We start from the raw sequence: 21554 nt of genomic DNA, 5'->3' as shown, positions 1-21554 counted from the left end.
TAGGCCTTTGGGTGATGCTTGCCTTTCCTTTCTGGTGGAGAAGACTGCCCAGCCAGGACTCAGCCTACCCAGCAGCAACTCTGTATGTGCTGAGGCCCTGCTTCTAAGTGTGGTCCCCAGACCAGCAGAATCAGCATGAGTTGGAGAAGATAGGGAAGTGATAGAGATGCAAATTCTTGAGGTTTACTGTGGACCCAGCTGAAACTCTCGAGTTCTTTATAACCCTACAAGTGATTCTGAAAGCTAAGTTTTGAGAAGCATTGTGCTGAGGAAATGGTTAATTGGAGAAATAAGTTTGGTCCATCCAAAAAAGAGTGCCTTGGGTTGAAACTGACAGAGAAGAAAGCTCTCTTAAATGCACATTTTGCCTTTTAAAAAGAATCATCTGTCTTCAGTGGAGATTCTTTTTCATTTATTAGGAAATAATGGTATCTGGGAACCTTTTTTAGAAGGGCACATGTACCTAATAAATCAAGATAGCGATGGTTGTTAGCCTCAGATAATGCTGCTTTTTTCCCATGTGCTTTGCTGTTAAATTTCAGGATTATTCCTGGGCAACGTGTGCATTCCTTTAGGAGGGACAAGCTCCCCGCCCTCAGGCCCAACAAGAGACTCTGCTATTCTAAAGAATTCCTTGAGATAAAGTAGGGATTTTAGCTAAATAAGTTCTCAGGGCACAAACTATTCACTGTTCTATTTGATACTTCTCCCTTGGAAAATCGTAGTCTATCAAACTTTATAAGCTATGACTTCAGTAATTATCTGCAAGGATGGAAAATAGGTGTCTTCAGTTTATATTCATGTCATCTCTCGTTTCCCTGCTTCAGACTTACGGGTTATTTAATTGGACGGTGGAAGGAACATGGGAGGCCTAGTTTTACCTAGTTCCTGTGATTCTCCTTGCTTAGCACACTCCTAAAGTGAACAGGTGGACACGTTAGCCAACTATAAAAGAGTTAAAGAGTAATTTAGAAGCATCAGTTAAAAAAGTGTTTTATTTAATTAATATTGTCTATTTATCCCATTGTCAAATAGGTGGTGCTGAGGAATTTGAAAGCATGAAAATGTCAAAATGGCCTAGTCTAATCAGTCTGCAATTGAAAAATGCTTTTCTTCACTTCAGCTTTTTTTGAGCACCTGGAGAAACCTACTGAACCCAGTACTCTAATTTTCTAATGATGTATATATATATATACACATATCTCAGATTGTTATGTCTCAGAGGGGACTTCTAGACTGCTTTTTTAAATACCATCCCACTTTCTCAACATCCTTATTGAGATATAATTCACATACCATAAAATTTACCTATTTAAAGTGTGCAGTTCAGTGGTTTTTAGTATATTGACAGAGTTGTGCAAACATCACCACATCTAATTACAGAACATTTCATCCCCCGCAAAAAGAAACTTTATACCCATTAGCACTCACTCTTTACCTCCCATCTACACCAAATACTCTCCCAGCTCCTAATCTACTGCCTCTCAATAGATTTTCGTATTGTAGACATTCCATATGAATGTAATTACCCAAGAAGTCTCTTCTTCCACTTAGCATAATGTTTTCAAAGCTCCTCTATGTTGTAACATGCATCAGTACTTTATTCCTTTTTAAGGCTGAATAATATTCCATCGGATATTATTGGAATGGATATACCAATAATGCAATACTAATTTTATACATGGTATAAAATGAATATACCACATGTTGTTTATCCATTCATCCATTGTTGAACATTCGGGTTGTTGCCCAACTTTTGCTGATAAGGACATCTGAAGTTTTTGTGTAGACATATGTTTTGTTTCTCTTGGGTATATACCTCAAAGTGGAATTCCTGGGTCAAATGGTAACTCTACGTTTAACATTTTGAGGAACTGCCAAGCTGTTTCGCAAAGCAGCTGCACCATTTTATATCCCCACAGCAATGGACGGGAGTTTGAATTCTTCCACATCCTTGCCAAAAGTTATTATTGTCTGTCTTTTTTATTATAGCCATCATGCTGGGTGTGAGCTAGTATCTCATTGTGATTTTGATTTGCATTTCCCTGATGACTAATGACGGTGAGCATACTTTCATGTGCTTATTGGCCATTTGTATATATTTCCTGGAGAGATGTTTACTCAAGTTCTTTTCCAACTTTTTAATTGAGTTATTTGTCTTTTTACTCTTGAGTTGTAAAAGTTCCTTATATATTCCGGATGTAAGTCTCTCATCGGATGTACGATTTGCAAATATTATACTTTCGCTCATTCTGCTGGTTGTCTTTTCACTTTCTTGATGGTATTTGCAGCTCAAAAGGTTTTAATTTATCTCTCTTTCCTTTTGTTGCTTGTTGCTTGTGATAATTAAGGAATTATCGCATTTCCATAATTCCAAAAATTGGGTAAAAAATGAAGACTTGTTTAATATTAACATGAAAACCTGTCTTTATGTATATTAGCACCATATTTAGTTTTCAGATATAAAGCCTATGAAAGCTAACTTGACCTCCCTGATTTCTGTTTTTGCTATAGCATTCTGTACTTCAGCTGATGGCAAAGGATATCCATATGTCCACTTTTTAAATGACTTTTAATGAATATAACCAACAGTGGTCTTACAGCTAATGAGGAGATCACTTTGTCATTGCCATATATATCCTAAGCTACTCTCAGGATATACGTGTGTGTGTGTGCGTGCACACACACACACACACACACACACACACACACACAGCAACCCATAACTGGGGGAGTTAAATCATAAATAAGCAATTAGGCTCTTTTTTTTAGCGCTTGAAAACTCAGTGAGAATTGCAGATGTTTGGAGTGCAGAAACTCTTACATAAACGGAATAGATCACTTTAATAAGATAAAAATGTAACCTGTGTATATATCCAGAGAATTCCTTTCTTGAAGGTCTAGATTTTGTTAAGCTCAGAGGGTATACCTTGGTGTTATTTATCTGGTTGTTTAGACAGGACAGAGTGGGAAATAGCTGTATGCAGCTCTGGAAGGGCCATTCTCTTCGCAGCAAGAAGAGGGGACTTGCTTCTAACAGAAGCTCCCACCATAACTGATGTTACCTTCACTCCTTGACTAGTAAGCCCCCTTCTACTTATTTTGGGATTCCACACACAGCTTCCGAATCCCCGAGCCCATATACCTGAGTGGCGGCTTCTGCTTCCCGCACCTCCCGGGGAGCTCTCTGGGCTCACACCCCAGGCCAGCGCCTCTGCGCCTCCTTTTCCCCTTAGAGCCCTCACCCTTTGGCCACCCTTTTGCTTTCTTGACCTGGCTTCCTTCACCTCCCACAATGAGGTCTGGGCCTCAGAAAGGCCGGACTCAAAAGGGCTCTTGTTTTACTATCATCTCCCCGGTGCAGAGCACATAGGTTAATATAGCTACAAAAATTTGTATTGGCCTGTGTTTCAGAAACCAGGCAAAAGCTCAGAAAGGAATTTCATAGGCTCCAGCTTCATTACAGATGCCGTTTCTGTTTGGCTGGACTGGGGCATGGAAGGCTGTAAGGCAAGGGGTGCAAGGTGGGGTTGGGCGTGGTGAAGGGGTTCCAGATCCTTTACAATACTGAGCAAAATAACTGAGAATGGCACCTAGGAGATGTGATCGCAGTTGGCCTAGCGTGCCCGTCTCCTGTATTCCTGTGTCATTTTCTGATAGAAATAAAAAAAACATTTCTACAGACATGACACAAACAGTAGCACAGAGAGGCCATTAGTAAGTACTATTTGATGGTGACAACTCTTAACAAGAAGCTTTATTTTCTGAGGGAGCCGATTGCAGTGTGAATGCAAATATTTGTGTAACCAGTCAAACATTCTGTTCCATTTTTCTCTCAGAGGACAAATTTCCCTGCCAGGTAGAAGCTGTGCATCTTGTCACTGCATTAGAATCTCTTACACCACTCTTTGCTTTTTATGGCTCCTACCCTACCCTCAGACTCTTTGGCTATATATTACCACAGTTACGGTCTTGTGAGGGAGAGCACGGTCATTATTTTCCTCAGTGAGAGATCTAAAACATTCTCATTCCACGATGGTTTTTCTTCTCATTGCCATATTAACCTTTAACTTATCCATGTCAAAGAAGGGGAACATTTGCATGTATAATTAAACCCCATGGTTTGTGTGCCCATCTGGCTACAGGCTGGTATCACAGCCCTACCTCTGGAGAAGGGAATCCTCTGTCTGCTGCTGAGTGGCCACATCCCACCTGGAGCCCAACTGGGTGATGGTACTCGGGCCCATCAGCCACATTGAGCACCAGAAGATACACACAGGGTGAGACTGATGGAACCCATTTCCATTGGGCCGGGGAGTGTCTATATTAGCCCAAGAATGGAAAACTTTCCTGAAGAGAACTATTTCTCCCTTTTGACTTCTGTTACTCTGATAGGAAGATGGAGGCTTGAAGAGTGGTATTTTCTCATTATCAAAGTGTGAGGACCTATGACATTCTTGGTCTTCTTCCTAATAAGTCTTCTATTTACTCCACCCATGTATCCATTTCCCCATCTTGAGGCCATCTTGAGTTCGTGCTGTGAGTTGATTTACTTCCTGTTTTCTAAATATGGGATTGCAGTTGGATTCGAGCACATTTCCTGGTTTCTCATGGCTTCCACATGCTTGTATCACTTATCTCCACAGCTGGAGACGTGGGGGGCAATGTTAGAATATTCGTGTGACCCACCATCTCTTATCTTATGTCCAGAATCAAGTGGTGAGGATCACTCTTTAAAGAATACATCACGAATGTGTTTCCTTATGTCCTCTGACTGCCAACCTTAGCCCCGTAAACCCAGCTACACGCACACACACACATACACACACACACACACTTGCTTCTCTCCTGTCGCTACCAAAACTCTTCCTACTGTTTTGGAGTCGGAGCAATCAGGGGGACAGCCTTTCTGGAGGCTTCCTGTGGTCCACGTCCACGTTGCCAAATGTATATTTAATCGCCCTCTGGTCGAGAGGGAGAGAGACCCTTAGCAGAGCTGAAGGATTAATGGGACTAAAGGTGAAATGGCAGTGATTTGTGGGACTTACCTTGGAAGCAGAATCATTGTGCCTCACTCCACCTTTAAATAGTGGCAGAAATCTTCACTTGGGATTCATCAGTGCTTACATAGCCAACCTACTGTGTGTTATGTAGATAATTTTCTTCTGCACTTATTTTTTCTTTTTGTGGTATGCGGGCCTCTCACTGTTGTGGTCTCTCCCATTGCGGAGCACAGGCTCCGGACGCACAGGCTCATCGGCCATGGCTCACGGGCCCAGCCGCTCCGTGGCATGTGGGATCTTCCCGGACCGGGGTACGAACCCGTGTCCCCTGCATCGGCAGGCGGACTCTCAACCACTGCGCCACCAGGGAAGCCCCGTCTGCACTTATTTTTTGAAAGCTGTAGAATAAAGAAGAAAACTGGGGACTCGGGATAATTTAATCGAGACAGATGGTTGTCTCCTTTCAATCACTTGTATTAAAACCTTTATTTTGGGGACTTTCCTGGTGGCGCAGTGGTTGAGAATCCGCCTACCAATGCAGGGAACACGGGTTCTATCCCTGGTCCGGGAATATCCCACATGCCGCAGAGCAACTAAGCCCGTGTGCCACAACTACTGAGCCTATGTGCCACAGCTACTGAAGCCCACGCACCTAGAGCCCGTGCTCTGCAGCAAGAGAAGCCCCCACTCGCCGCAACTACAGAAAGCCCGCGTGCAGTACCGAAGACCCAATGCAACCAAAGATAAATAAATAAATAAAATTGATTCTTTAAAAAAAAAAAACTTAATTTTTAAATTTACCTTTATTTAAAAATTTTTTTTTCAAAACAAAACGTTTTATTGAAGTATAGTTGATTTACAATGTTGTGTTAGTTTCAGGTGTACAACAAAGTGATTCGGTTATACACATATATATGTACATCTATTCTTTTTTTGTTTTGTTTTTTTGTTTTTGTTTTTTTTTTTTGCGGTACGCGGGCCTCTCACTGCTGTGGCCTCTTTCCCGTTGCGGAGCACAGGCTCCGGACGCGCAGGCTCAGCGGCCATGGCTCACGGGCCCAGCCGCTCCACGGCACGTGGGATCTTCCCGGACCGGGGCATGAACCCGTGTCCCCTGCATTGGCAGGCGGACTCTCAACCACTGCACCACCAGGGAAGCCCTATTCTTTTTTCGATTCTTTTCCATTATAGATTATTGCAAGATATTGAGTAAAGTTCCCTCTGCTATACAGTAAGTCCTTGCTGGTTATCTATTTTATACATTGTAGTGTGTATGTTTATTCCACCCTAATACTGTATAACATAGTTTCACCTACAAAACGTTGTTCATGTTAGACAGATTTTCCTACGTGACTCCTCAGCTTTCTTGGAGATGCCCAGGGCTGAAGTCCTCAGCCCATGTGTAACAGGGAGAGATCAAGCATGAGGGCCTAGTCCTCACTTAGGGGTCCCGCCTTCTTGTCCCCATGCTCCTGGTTCACTGTTTGTCACTCTTCACCACCTGCACTAGAGACGACACAGGAACAGAGAGAGGAAGGGACATTGAGATGAGTCACTTACGTTACTTGCAAGTAGCTTTGATTTTTCAAACATTTGGAAAAGAAGGTTGAAACCCAGCTAAAATGCATTCGGAGACTATCCGTGTACTCCATGTCTCCAAGAAGTATGAGGAATTAGAGCCCAGAGGGAACGTTTCCCACCGTCACATGGTCTGGTCCCCACTCCAAGGTTTCCCACAGGCATGGTACCAAGGATGTTGCCCCATCGTAAGCAGAGGCTCATGTATCATTGGCCATGAGGGCTTTGATTTTTGGCAAAAGTTTGTAAAGGGGGTTAAATGAACTCTATACCTTAGCTCTTCTCTACTTCTCATCATAGCTTTCCTTTTCTTCTTTATGGTCTTTCTTTTTGTTGTTGTTGTTTTCGTTCATGTACTCATTCATTCAGCACTATTTATTGAGCCCCTACTATTTTCTAAGCCCCATTTGGGGCACTAGGGACACCAAGGTGAACAAGACAGTGTCCTCTCCTGCGTGAGCCTGCGTTCTCTTCCCACCCCATCCACGGCTGCCCGTGCTTACTCTGGGTCGTGCCTGGGTCCCAGTCTCTGTTATTATGCAGTGTTCTGCTCTCTGCACCATCTTACCAGCCCTTCCCTGCCTGCTGGAAACACTGACCGATGGAAGAAAAGCAGTCAGGGCTTCTCAACAGAGATATCCTTGGGACACGATTCAGTAATATTTAGCACCACCTAAGAAAAGCATTTTAAACTTGTCTGCATATACTAAAGCCCTTTTACCATCTGTTAGTGGAAAATATTTAAAAGTCTGGTAAAACTCTCAGTTATTGAAATAAAACTCTTCATTTGCTCCTTCCTTTCCTTGGGCATTAAAGACTCCCTCTTCCTCCCTGAGTATCAAGCAATGGCCAACCCATCACCGGACAGAGATGGATCCTGCTTTTTGGTCATTTTTTTATGTCAGCAGGAATTCTGCTGAATCTTTCAGAAGTTCTGTTTAAAATCTACATGCACACACACCCCCCACCCTTCCTGCATTCAAGTTCATAGAAAGATATATAAAGGCCTATTAATCACAACAGATGAGGTGGACAGGACTTAGATTTATTAAATGGCAAAGGATAATGATGTTAAATCGCTTTAGGCTTAGATCAGATACTTTAATTGACCCTTTTTCTTTCTTTTTTTCTTTTTTTAATGTGAGACAAGAAGAGTATATTCTGGACGTTAGATGAAAAATAGGTTAATTTTTTAAAAATGAGATCATTTGGAACGTTACCAAATGGCAGACCTACAGTTTAAATGCACATCTTTAGCTAATTCCTCGTGAAATCATCAAATGAAAAGAAAACAAGACGATTGGGAGAGGTTTTACTTTAACACCGGGACACTCAGAGTTCAACAGATAATGACTGGACCCCTCCACGTCGTCTGCTGGTTGGAGAAGCTGATCTCCCGGAGCCCCCAGTGACTCAAGGATTTTAATTCTTGTCCTTGGGACAAAAGTGAAATTGAAGGCAGCATTTGTTATGTGTGATGGACGTATTCTGACTTGTGATCACCTTCCCCATGGCCGGTCTGAGGGACCTTCCTTTACGTCAGGGAGCCCCCTGTGTAGTTTAACCCTGGGCAGTGTCATACCCTGAATCAATTCCAGAACTTGTGCTGCAGCTCTGGGTCCCGTTTTATGGCCAGTCTGAAAACACTGGCAAACGCCCAGCTGAGTTATCTCAGACGAGGACCTCTTACGTTGCTTGCTGATGTCAGGGAGGTGAAGACTAATTGAAGAATGCTCAGAAGAATAAACTTCAAGTGCTTTGCTCTGATGGAAAATGATATGTTTCTTGGATCCCTGAAAGTGAACTTCCAGGTCTCACTCACTCTTTATGATCTTTAAAGTTTGAGTTCTGTTGTTTTTTTGTTTGTTTGTTTTAGGGCAGATTTTTCCTTGCAGACACAGAACAACTAATAAAATGGAACACTGGGTGTTCCTTAGTTTGTCTTTCTGGGTTGACCTCCTGCTTACCCCTGTCCACTTAATTGTGAATTCTAGTGTGCACAGCTCACTCTTCAGACATTTGTTAATTCTCCTTCCTAAGTTGCCAGGTAGTGTACTGATAAAGAGGGGAAATGCAAGTTCTCTTATGGTTTTGCTGATCCAATTCAAAGGGCCAATTCTGATAAAATGTCTTTGAAATTGTTATAGGAATAAAAAATGTGGGGTGTGTGCGTGTGTGTGTGTGTGTGTGTGTGTGTGTGAGAGAGAGAGAGAGAGAGAAAGAGAGAGAGAGAAAGAGAAAGAGAAGAAGGAAGAAGCATACAAAAAACCTAGACCCATCGTTTCATCATTTTAAACAAGATTCTCCTAATGTTTAGATTACTGTGCAGATTGGTTTCACCACCTGGGAAAGATGGTCTGATTTAATTAATCAATTAATTGTCTAATGAATTATTTAAGTTTGTGTAGAGCTTTGAGTGTTTTCCTCATAGATACTGGCTTGGTCTCATGATTTGCTCAGTTCCTTCTGTGCAGTTCTGGGTGAAATGTGTGTGTGTGCGTGTGCATGTGCGTGTGCGTGTGCGTGTGTGTGTGTGTGTGTGTGTAGTGGAGGTCATTGTAAGGTTCTTCTGTTGAAAAATACTGTTTTTTCCTTTTTTTTTTTAATTGAGGGGGAAAAATTCAATTCCCTACCTCACACCATTTAGCAGCTGTGCCCTCAGCTGTGCCTGTTACCCTCAAGTCCGGAGATGCATTTTATTCATTCCGGAGAATGTCTCCCATTGTGCTGTTCCAAGAAGAGGCAGTGGAATGCTGTTCTTGGAAGTTCTTGTGTATTAGGAAAACTAGAGAAAAACTGCTGCACCACTGTTTTCTTTTGTGGAGAGCGTTTCTTCTCTTTTTCCCCAGGAACAGATGACCGATGTGTCCAATAGGGACAGTAGGAGCCTGTGTTGCCTCTCCTGGAATGTGGCAGCTGCCGTGGATAAGCCCCAGGCATGGGTTTCCTTCCTTCCTTTTACCTCCCCAAGGACCACTGCAGAGACAAATGAAGTTTATTTTTTTAATTGAAGTATAGTTGATTTACAATGTGTTAATTACTGTTGTACAGCAAAGTGATTCAGTTATACATACATATACATTCTTTTTTCTATATTCTTTTCTATTATGGTTTATCACAGGATAATGAATATAGTTACCTGTGCTGTACAGTAGGACTTTGCTGTTTATCCATCTATATATAATAGTTTGCATCTGCTCACCCCAGCCTCCTTCTCCATTCCTCAGCCCCCTCCCCCGGCAACCACAAGTCTGTTCTCTATGCCCGTTATTCTGTTTCTGTTCATTTGTGAACAGATAGGTTCATCTGTGTCTTTAGATCTCACATATAAGTGATATCATATGGTGTTTGTCTTTCTCTTTCTGACTTACTTCACATAGTATGATGATCTCTAGTTGTATCCATGTTGCTGCAAATGGCATTAATTCATTCTCTTTTATGGCTGAGTAGTATTCCATTGTATATATGTACCACATCTCCTTTATCCATTCAGACAAATGAAGTTTAATATATAACTTCCCATGCAGAAGCATGTACCAATCTAGTCCTCTAAAGAACTCCAGACCTGTCTCAATGTGCGTGTCCTTCTGTTCCATGTGATGGCTCCTGAAGAGAGACAGCGTAGGAGAAGAGAGAGGGAAGGAAGAATCCCACTCAGCATCTATGCATCAGGTTCCTAATTTTCATAACAAGAACGGAACTGTGTTTATGTGCCTTGCACTGGGGATGCAGCCCCAGTTATAGGGTGAGGGCGTGGCTGCCCAGAGGCTGTTTCACTCCCACCTTGCTGCTCTCTGAGAATGCAAAGCATGATGGAGAGCATGAGACTTCTGGGAAATAACATTTCCATTTCTGCTCGAGCAGGGCTGGGGCTCGGTCTTTTCCCTGTGCCACCCAGGAAACCCAGCCCAACTCTTCATGCGCTCTTTGTCCGAAGGGTATTTATTTTTTTTATTTAATTTTTATTTCCTATTGGAGTCTAGTTGATTTACAATGTTCTGTTGGTTTCATGTGTACAGCAAAGTGATTCGGCTATACCTATGCATATATCCATTGTTTTTCAGATTCTTTTCCCATATAGGTTATTACAGAGTATGGAGCAGCTGTTTTTAGCAAGGACAAAGTTAAGTAAGAGAAAGCAAAGGGAGACAGCAGCTCGCCTTCATCAGATTCCAGCGGTGAGCCAAGCACTGCCATGGCTGGTGTTACCATGCAGTCTCTTTTCTTGTTCCTGGTCATCTGTTTCCCTTTACTTGGTCTTTTGACCTGCATTGTCATTCACAAAGTGTTAAGTAATGAACCCGACACCTCCAGGAATCTTTTTTTTTTTTTACCTGGACCATGTGTTTGTGCCCAACCCAGAACTTTGTATCTTTCAGGATGGCAAGTTGGAGATAAAAGATTTTTAATTTATCTGATTGACAGGGGTATCACTCTAGAAAGTGAATTGTTTCCAGATGGCATCGTTGGCATTGCTTCTAGAGGCTCTTTTAAGCTTCTTGTTATTCAGAAACACCAGCTCAGGATCATGATGGCAGTCCAGAGAGAGAATGGCCAATGTTTGTTTTTTATTTCAGTGCCACTGCCAATGCTGCATCCTTTCGTATTTTGTTTCAAGTTCATAGCATACGTGAGTGTCTGCAGCAGACAGAGTGTCTCCGGCAGTCAGAGAAGGGAGAGGAGCATTGCACACCTACTGTGTGTTCTGACTCAGGTGATGCATGTGACAAACAGCTATTAATCGCATCAAATGTGCAAAGTCTGGGGATGAAAGATGAATCACAACCAGGCTGTCACTGAGCATTCGGTCCACAGGGGAAATGAAATCTGTAGACAGTAACCACAGCGCAGTACAATGTTGGCAAGATCTGAGCAATCCAGAGGTAGGACCGAGGAGGGAAAGGGGTCATCTGATGAAAATAAAGGAAGGCTGCTCAGAGAGGAGACGTCTAAGTTATTTTGAAATCTATATAGGGAATTATCCGGGTATTTAAGAGGGAATAAGGTGAGGAATGGCCGGGCGTATTCGGGCAGCTGGCGTAGTTCAGTATTGCAGGGAGAGTGGGGCTGGGGCTTTTACAAAGGGCAGAAACTAAGGAATCACTGTAGGGGTGCAGGAGCCCAGGGGCAGGAGTGGGTCGTGCCTCTACCCTCACCCCCCTTCTCTCTGGCTTTCTATGCACACGGCTGCTGTGCTGGACCACTCCCTCTCCGCTTCTTCTCGCTTCTTTTTAATTAAAAAAAATTTGTTTTTCTTTTTGGGCTGCGTCGGGTCTTCGTTGCTGTGTGCGGGCTTTCTCTAGTTGCGGCAAGCGGGGGCTACTCTTCGTTGCAGTGCGCAGACTTCTCATTGCGGTGGCTTCTCTTGTTGCGGAGCATGGGCTCTAAGTGCGTGGGCTCGGTAGTTGCGGCACACGGGCTCTAGAGCACAGCCTCAGTAGTTGTGGCGCACGGGCTCAGTAGTTGTGGCACACGGACTCTAGAGCACAGGCTCAGTAGTTGTGGCGCACAGGCTTAGTTGCTCTGTGGCATGTGGGATCTTCCCGGACCAGGGCTCGAACCCGTGTCCCCTGCATTGGCAGGCGGATTCTTAACCACTGCGCCACCAGGGAAGTCCCTGTCCTTGCTTCTTTTCTTCTTCCTCCTCTGTAGGAGTAAATGGTAACATTTCCTCCCCATCCACCGCTCTCTACTCAACCTCCCTTGCTGATCTCACCCAGTCCCTTGGATTCAGATGACTTCCAATCTGTCTGTCACTAGTGATTCTTATCTTACTGCCTCTAAGCCATCATGACCTCTACTTCCTGCAGGAATTACAGATACTTAGCCAAAATAGATATGAAAATCTTCCTTCATGTTTCTTCCCGACCGAACTTTTCTGTTTTTCTACTCTTATTGATAGCATTTTCCAAATCTCAGAGGCTTAAAAGTCAGAGAATTGTTATTTTCCTTTAATATCACCTCTCCCTTGTCCAGATCATACGCAAGGTTTCTTCACAATTACTCTCACATTGGTCTCTTCATTCCTGATTCAGACTCTTACTCGGTCCACCACCAGTGCCTCTGCATTCAACCTCTGGAATATCTTGTGAGTCTTTTCTACCCTCATGACCTTTAGTTCAGGCTCTCAGCATCTCGTTGCTTGGATTACTACAAGTCCCCATCAACGGCCCCGTTTCCGTTTCCTCCAGTCCCTTCATCCCGTACAAGTGCCCCTGCCAGATTGTCCTTCTGAAATGTAATCTGATCATGCTGCTTCTCCAAGCAAACCCCCCCAAAGCCTGGGTCCCCGCCGGCTCCCCATTCAGGACAGGCTTCTGGACCCAGCATCTTAGTTTCCATATTCTGCCCTTACCTACCTCTCCAGTGTAATTTCTCTGGAATATAATCTGACGCTCTTTGTTAAACAGTATGTTAAATGGAAGATCTGGCTTCGGCACCAAGGTTACCGCATGAAGAATATTTTTAAAAATACAAAAACTCCTGGCCTAGAGTCAGAAAGTAGAATGGTGGTTGCCAGAGGCTGAGAGAGGGGGGAAATGGGGAGTTAGTGTTTAATGGGTAAAATTTCAGTTGGGGAAGGTGAAAAATTCTGGAGAAGGTTGCACAACAATGTGAATTACTTAATGCCACTGAACAGTGTGCTGAAAAATGGTTAAAAAGATACATCTTATGTTATATAGATTTGAACACACACACACACACACACACACACACACACACACACCTCTTGGACCTCGTGGTCAAATGGAGAGAGTATAAAAGTGAGAGGTTATTGAAGATTGGGCAAGGGGATTTTTGGAGAGAACTGGTCTGTGATTCCCCCACTGCAGGGTACTGGGGATGGAGGAAAGGGTACCAGTCTCTCATCGCAAATCTAGAGAGCATGGCTTGAGGGACATCATCCGGGAAGTTTGTCCCATGTTTTCCTCAGTTGGGAGCCTGGTGGCCTGGTGCCTGATGTCAGCCTGGGGAATCGAGAGGGCAAATTGCCTTGGTGTCTGAGTGGAAGAGAGGCTGCTGGGCTGCATGGGACCTGAACTCACCCTTTTTGTGTGATCAAATAAGGAGGCCCCAGTGTGGACCAGATTCCCACAGGAGGGCCAACAGGGGTGTTGTCTTAAATGCTGTCTTGGGGTGCTGCATAGAGAGTTGAGGGTACCCTTGCCTGCCTTGAGATGGAGGCCCACAGGTGGATCCCCACAGGCGGTGTAGGAAATCAGTGAGCCCAGGCTAGAGGCCGGTCAGCCAGGTAAAGGAGGCGCAGGGAGAGATCACCGCCAGGTTAAAGGTCTCCGAAGACCCGATGGGAGAATCCCATGAGAGAAATGTCTGCTTGCCTCCAGCGGCTAAAACCATTCTAGATCAGGTCAGCGAGGGAAGAGCTTTGCCTCCCCTCCCCTCTCCTGCTTCTCCAGTTGTAGGTTCAGGAAGGGCAGCTAGAGTGCTGGGGAAGGTGTGAGAAAACAGGGAGAGGCTGCAGAACCCACTGTTTCCCCCCAGTCACAGGCGACCTGTGGGCCCTTCCAGGGAAGAGCTGGGATCACCTTCGCGGAAAGGCTGAACTGTGGCTTAACCTGTGGGGTTGGGCCTTCCGGATTCCGAATCAAGACCGTTCCTTTGCTGTTTAAAGGGCTGTAAGGCTTTGTATTACCTAAGAATTATCGGGTTATGGCCTGACTGAGATTTCACCCAGGACCAGGCGAGGAACATTTTCCTACCAGGCAGGTTTAAAGAGACAATGGCAGACAAAGCTAGAGTTGCTTTTCCGTTGACACCTCACGAGTCCCGCTCACCCACGGAGCCAGCGCCACCTCTCAACGTTGGCGCTCCAGCCGAACGGACAGTGTGATATCTATTCCCTGGACGCCCCCGGTCGAGGACAATTCCACCTTTGTGCTTTGGTTCGTGGTCTTCCTCGACCCCTCTTCCCACACTGTGTTTTAATTTCACTTCTTGTGTGAGAGGGCTGTTGATACTTGTCTTGATCATACATTCATTTGGATTTAAACTGCTTGAGGGCAAGAACCTTGTCTTACTTGTCTCTGAATCCCATGAATCATCTATCATAGTTCTGAGTACATAGTAGACGTTGATAAAAGATTACACCTAGGGACAGGACAGGAATAAAGACGCAGACGTAGAGAATGGACTTGAGGACACAGGGAGGGGGAAGGGTAAGCTGGGACGAAGTGAGAGAGCGGCATGGACATATATACACTACCAAATGTAAAATAGATAGCTAGCGGGAAGCAGCCACATAGCACAGGGAGATCAGCTCAGTGCTTTGTGACCACCTAGAGGGGTGGGATAGGGAGGGTGGGAGGGAGACGCAAGAGGCAGGGGGTATGGGGATATATGGATACATATAGCTGATTCACTTTGTTATGCAGCAGAAACTAACACACCATTGTAAAGCAATTATACTCCAGTAAAAATGTTAAAAAAAAAAAAAAAGAAAAAAGATTACAGAATGGCCAAGTGACTGATGAATGAAATAATCCAGTTTGATAGCTAATATATATTGTGTTTATGAAGGCAGGAAAGAAAACAGTATTATGGCATTCCTGTTGCTTTCTTCCCCTTCTGTTGCCAAGCAGAGTTTGAATAGGGCTTGTTGGAGCCACGAACCAACTCTTCCAATGCTACCAGACATGCACACTGTTCTGTACACTTCCAAAGAGGAAAGAGCATCTTTTTATGGGTGTATGTGTTTTCCATTTTAAAAAAAAATTAGGTGAATGACAAGATATCCATATTCATCACAGAAAAATTACAGAAGACAAATAAGCGTTGAAGTAAACAGTCACCTACACCCCCTCCCAGGCATCAGGCACTGTTAACACTCTCATCTCTTCCCACATGCCAGGTTCTCTCTTGAAGTAGCAGTAGAGCCCACTGGAGTTGAATTCGTATTTGTGGCCTGGGAGTCAAAGCTAAGAGCGAGTGGAGTGAGGTATTCAACCATTGCTATGTTAGGACGCCCCAGGCAACAGGGAGCGAGCTGGCCTGGGGACCAAGTGGGATCTGTAGCAGAAACTCTGTTCCCAAGTCAGCTGCCTCCCGCATCCTCGGCCAGCTGGCCTGAGATGGTGATCAACCAAGTTGGAACTTAGGAGGAGCTGCCTCTTTCTGCTTTGCCTTGGGTCCTGATTAATTGGGGGCGGGAAGAGGAGAAGGGGTGAAAACAAGAGTGTGGCAAAAACTTTACAGCTGTGGTTTTGCCCTCCAGAGGACATTGGAGATGTCTGGAGTTACTTGTAGTTGTCACAGCTAGGGGGCTGGCACTCCTCGTTTGTGGAGAGTAGAGACCAGAGATGTGCTAAACACGCTACAGTGCACAGCACAACCTCCCACAGCAAAGAAGTATCTGGCTTCAAATGTCCATAGGGCTGAGGCTGAGAAACCTGCTTTTTTAAAAAAGACAAGAAAACACTTGGCAATGATGCTATTGCATACAAGAGCAAGGACTATAAAAATATTTATTGAATCATGTCTCACTTGCCCATTGAGATGTCAGTTTGAAAAGTCTTCTCGGTGAGTCTGGAGTCTGTCGGGTAGATTACAAATGCTAAAGGGTTTGGGGGGTTTTTTAAGCATCTTTATTGGAGTATAATTGCTTTACAATGGTGTGTTAGTTTCTGCTGTATAACAAAGTGAATCAGCTATACATATACATATATCCCCATATCTCCTCCCTCTTGCGTTTCCCTCCCACCTTCCCTCTCCCACCTCTCTAGGTGGACACAAAGCACAGAGCTGATCTCCCTGTGCTATGCGGCTGCTTCCCACTAGCTATCTATTTTACATTTTGTAGTATATATATGTCCGTGCCACTCTCTCACTTCGTCCCAGCTTACCCTTCCCCCTCCCCATATCCTCAAGTCCATTCTCTACGTCTGCGTCTTTATTCCTGTCCTGCCCCTAGGTTCTTCAGAACTTTTTTTTTTTTAGATTCCATATATATGTGTTAGCATGTGGTATTTGTTTTTCTCTTTCTGACTTACTTCACTCAGTGATCAGTGTTTTGTGCATAGTTGAAAAGTCAAGAGTTGTCATAAGGAAGAGCAGAAAGTACTTCATGGAAAGTCATATTTGAAATTATCCCAAGTAGCTTTTAAAAACAGATTTCATTAAATCCGGTGGCACAAATAGCCAGGTGGGTTTTTTGGTTTTGGGTTTTTTTTAATTAATTTATTAATGTATTTATTTTTGGCTGCCTTGGGTCTTCGTTGCTGCACGCGGGCTTTCTCTAGTTGCGGAGAGTGGGGGCTACTCTTCCTTGCGGTGTGCGGGCTTCTCATTGCGGTGGCTTGTCTCGTTGTGGAGCACAGGCTGTAGACGTGCAGGCTTAAGTAGTTGTGGCATGTGGGCTCAGTAGTTGTGGCTCGCGGGCTCTAGAGCACAGGCTCAGTAGTTGTGGCGCACAGCTTAGTTGCTCCGCGGCATGTGGGATCTTCCCAGACCAGGGCTCGAACCCGTGTTCCCTGCATTGGTAGGCAGATTCTTAACCCCTGTGCCACCAGGGAGCCAGGTGGTGTTTAATCCAGGGGCAAAGCTGGGGGAAAGGGGGTTTGGGGGATATAAATAATGGAGCTTCTTTCTAGCTTTGCTCTTTTTATGTTGTTGAGATTTTTATTTTTTTAACAAAATGAATCTCTTTCTAGTATCCCTTTGTGTTTGTCTTCAGGCCTTGGAATGACTTGCAAGGTTCAGAGACATCATTATGTACCTGTGACACTGACTCCACTGTTTATTTTCCAAATCCTAAGTAGCTTGAGGGGACACAAACAGGGCACTGTGTGGGGTGACTGTACCTATGGGTGATCTAAGGGAAGGTCAGGATGGCTGTCAGGTCCCCAAATCCCTAAGTGGACAGGGAGTGTCGTCAGTACTCAGGAAAGAATCAGGGACTAGAAATAAAGGCAGAGAAGCCAGGCATGTAACTTGGAAAGCTTTATATTCTTCTTTTTTTTTTTTTTTTTTTAGCATGATTGAATCAATGGACTTGGTTTTTCTGAGCTTCACAGACATGCAGAGAAAAAAGAAGAAAACAGCTTGGCAGGAATACAGGAGGGGGAAAGGATTTAAATTAAATATAACAGTTGCCTGAAGTTTAGTTGCTGACAAAAAACAAGTCGTTTTCTCTGAGAAGCATGTGTAATATGTCAGGAAGAAAAAAAGCACAATTAACACACTTCTTACATGAGATCTTATGGATAGCACCACATTAATTTTAATCATTTAATTTAAAGTACTCCACTGTCTTCTTTATTGCAAATCAATAAAGTACGCATGTACTTGACTTTCACCTGTCTCATCCTTGGCAAGGAGAGCGTAGCTTTCTCTGACTACCCAGCTTACAGCAATGAGATTTCCCCTGTCGTATCTCCTAACTGTTCCAAGATCAACACCTGCTTTATGTTGCCTCTTATAGTTAGTTATATCTGTCTGTCTATCCATCCATCCGTCACAAATTACCACAAACTCCGTAGCTTAAAACAACAGAAATGGGGGCCAGGAGTCTGAAATCTGAAGGTTCTAGGGGAGTATCTTTCCCTACTCCCTCCAGTTTCTGGTGACACCAGGCAATCCTTAGCTTGTGGCAGCAAAACTCCAGTCTCTCTTAGTCCGTTCCGGCTGCTGTAACAGAACATCACAGACTGGGTAGCTTGTAAACAACAGACAGGTATTTCTCACAGTTCTGGCATCTGGAAGTCGAGGGTCAGGGTGCCAGCACGGTCAGGTGAGAGCCCTCTTCCTGGTTCATTGTCAGGCATCTCTGCACTGAGTCCTCACATGCAGGGAGGGGTGAGGGAGCTGTCCGGGGTCTTCTTTATAAGGGCATTAACCCCCATCCTTGAGGACGCCTCCCTCATGACCTAATCACCTCCCAAAGGCCCCACTTCCAAATATCGTCACATTGGTGATTAGGTTTCAGCATATTAATTTGGAGGGGAGATACAGACAGTCAGTCTGACAGCACTGTCTCTGTCCTCACGTGGCCTTTTCCACTGTGTCTGTGTCTTGTCCTCTTCTGTCTATTATATGGACACTTGTCATTGGATTTAGGGCCCACCTGGATAATCCAGGATCATCTTATCTTGAGATCCTTAATCACATCTACAAATACCTTTTTTCCATATAAGGTCACATTCACAAGTTCCTGGGGTTATGACATAGTCATATCGTTTTGGGGGGCCACGATTCAACCCACTACCCTATCTATCTATCTGTCTGTCTTGTCCATCTATCAGATCCTTTTTGGTTTCTGTGTTTTCCAGAACGCTGAGGACACAGTAATAACTAATAAATGCTTACCAATTTGAAAGTGTGGCCTTATTTTAAAGTGACCCAAATTAATGCGCTAATTGTCCCACCTTGTTTCCAAGATGTTCTCCCATTAGCTCTAAGGAACGTATGAACATAAAGACACTCCAGCCTTGCAAAGTAAACGTATGTTTCAAACTAAAGACCAAACGTTCAATGGCCACACCTAAAGCCAGAGCAGTCAGTAAGTTGAACAGTTATTATAACTTGTAAGATCGCTGTTTTTCTAAGTGTTAATCCTTGCGCTGCAATTAACATCCTAGGTGGTCTTGAGGATTACTAGCTCCCAGCAAGGTGTAAATGTCTCAGTTGAATCAACCCTATTTATCCTTTATTAATTTAGGTGCCCTAGAAGAGAAAGAAAAAACATTGATCAGAGCTTTCAAAATAGAGGGAGAAAATCATAGTATGAATATGCTGGCTCTTAAATGATTCACTGAAATTGAGTACATTATAAAACAAGGACAGATATTCGTTGTGTCCTCTGTAAGTCCTGGAAGCATCATGGCAGAGAGGAAGGAGTGTGTGGGAGTGACTGGGAGACTTTGGTCAAGAAACCTGGTTCTAGATCTGTAGCAGCAGGCCTGGTTCTGTTGCCATTTGTGTGGCCTTGGGCAAGTCCCCTGATTTCTCTGAGCTTCAGGTTCCTTCCTTTTCTGGAAACCAGATCGATTAAAGTAGAAGTTTTTCAAACTGTGTTCCAGTGTGCCACGGCGCTGTCTTCTAAACTGCTCCCTGACTCAAGCCTCGTAGCTCTCTCTGTGATTAGAAACTGGGTTTGGTTCAGAATTAAGAAACTCTGGCATTTTTGTTCTTCATTCACCTGTTTGCAGCGGAAAGCTACAAGGACACTCAGATGGTGAAGATCAAAGAGGAACCCATGGAGGTGGACATCCAGGACTCGCAGGCCTCAATATCACCCAGCCGCAGTGTCGGCTATAGCACTTTAATTGGGCGAGAGAAAACTGAACCCTTACAGAAGATGCCAGAAAGCAGAGTCCCCCCAGAGAGAAACCTCTTCAGTCAGGACATCTCTGTGAAGATGGCTTCCGAGCTTCTTTTTCAACTGTCAGGTACGTTTCCTCGAGGAAAAAAAAAAAAAAAGTCAATAATGGGGACTAATTGGAGGGAAAGCCACTCTAACGAAGTGAAAACACCAGCATTATAGGATTTTTTAGACAGAAATCCATTTTGTTACTTTAACGTGTATACGACCTCTCAAACGAAGAGTTCATCAAAGGCTGCCAGGTAGGACTCCTGCCAGACTTTCTTTAGTAAATAGTTAAGAATCATTTGAAACTGGAACCTATTCAACTGCGTGCAAATGATCCCTGTTGCCTGGACTAAACGTCTCACCTCTAATTTTGTTTAGGCAGTTGATCTGATTAACGGCCTTTTTTTTGTTTTCCTAATGTGCAAAAGATAAACTTCAGTTTACTCCAACAGTGACTGAGTTACCGTGAATTCCAAATTAGTGTGGTCGGAATTAATGAGATGTTACGGTAGCTTGCCAAAAAAAAAAAATCAAGGCAAGGGGAAGGCAAAAGATGAAACTGTGAGGGCTCTTTTCCAGCTATAACATAGTAGGACATTTCCTGTAAACCAACTTTTTCTACTTCAAATACTCAGAAGTCAACGTTTAGGAATCAGCTAAGTGATCACCTATTAAAAAGCTAAGGAATCACCTATTCCAGCTCAGCTAAGTGTCTTGATGGAATAGGTGAGGGTTCTAGAACCTAAGTTGTTCTCTTTATCACCTCATTCAAGCTGCAGGCTCTTTGTCAAATTTAATGTGCCGTTATTGCTTGAATGTGATTGAGATGGATGAAAGAGACTCATATAAGATTCAGACTTATATAGAAATACAGATACTTTGTCCTTGGTCAAGCATTGGCCTACATACTGAAGTTCAGGCATCCGTAGAGTTTGTTACTATTATTTGATAAACTCTGTTTTGTTATGGCTAACAGATTTAAAACACCCATTAAATGCCTCATTATTTAAGTATTGACTTTTCTCCCCTAAGAAAAATACCAGAAAAGAGGAAAGAAGCTAGAATCTGCAAGGCATCGTGATAGCTCACCTTCTCGTTGGCCTCATGACACGCCCCCATAGCTGTAAAGTTATCAGTCGGTGCCGAAAATGGCAGCCTCGGAGTTCTCAAACAAGGACCGTGTTTGTGCAGAGCTCAGAGAGGTGGAAACAGTTAAGTCAGTAAACTGAATAGGCCACATAGATCTTTGCAAGTTCCAAAAAAACTCCAAACATGCAAGATGCTTTGCTTTAAAAAAAAAAAAAAAAACAGGCTGAAAGCATCTCTAAAAACAATATAACTTTGAAAATGATTTAGCAGTTCAAATCTGCAAGAGTGAGGCCAGTGTGATTCTTTGAAAAACGTCTCTGTCTCTAGCAGTACATTATCATGGTCTACTATCAGCTAAAAACTTTGTGTCTGAGAGTTCTCACCCTGGCGCTGTCACTGACTGCCTGGGTGACCTCAAGCAAGTCATTTAGCCCCGATTTCCTGCTCTCTGAAAGAACACTGCCTGTGAATCCAGATTCACCCTCATTGTCACTGTTGAACGGACAGAAAGGAATTGTCCACGCAAATATGCACACAGCAGCTTCAGACCAGTGTTAAAA

The 21554-nt window shown here is 43.8% G+C and overlaps 1 protein-coding gene across 1 annotated transcript in view; it reads left to right on the top strand.

The window, feature by feature from the left end:
- The window catches only part of ZNF827 (zinc finger protein 827), a 177855-nt gene that overhangs the window by 76698 nt on the left and 79603 nt on the right, over window positions 1-21554 (top strand). Inside the window, exon 6 of the mRNA XM_060011635.1 lies at window positions 19745-19984. Within this exon, the coding sequence (XP_059867618.1) occupies window positions 19745-19984 (240 nt within the window). The remainder of the gene's footprint in view (window positions 1-19744; window positions 19985-21554) is intronic.

The sequence above is a fragment of the Delphinus delphis genome, chromosome 5 (assembly GCF_949987515.2).
Source record: "Delphinus delphis chromosome 5, mDelDel1.2, whole genome shotgun sequence".
NCBI lineage: Eukaryota > Metazoa > Chordata > Mammalia > Artiodactyla > Delphinidae > Delphinus > Delphinus delphis.
Note: the sequence above shows the minus strand (reverse complement) of the source record. Positions and strands in the feature narration are given on the sequence as shown.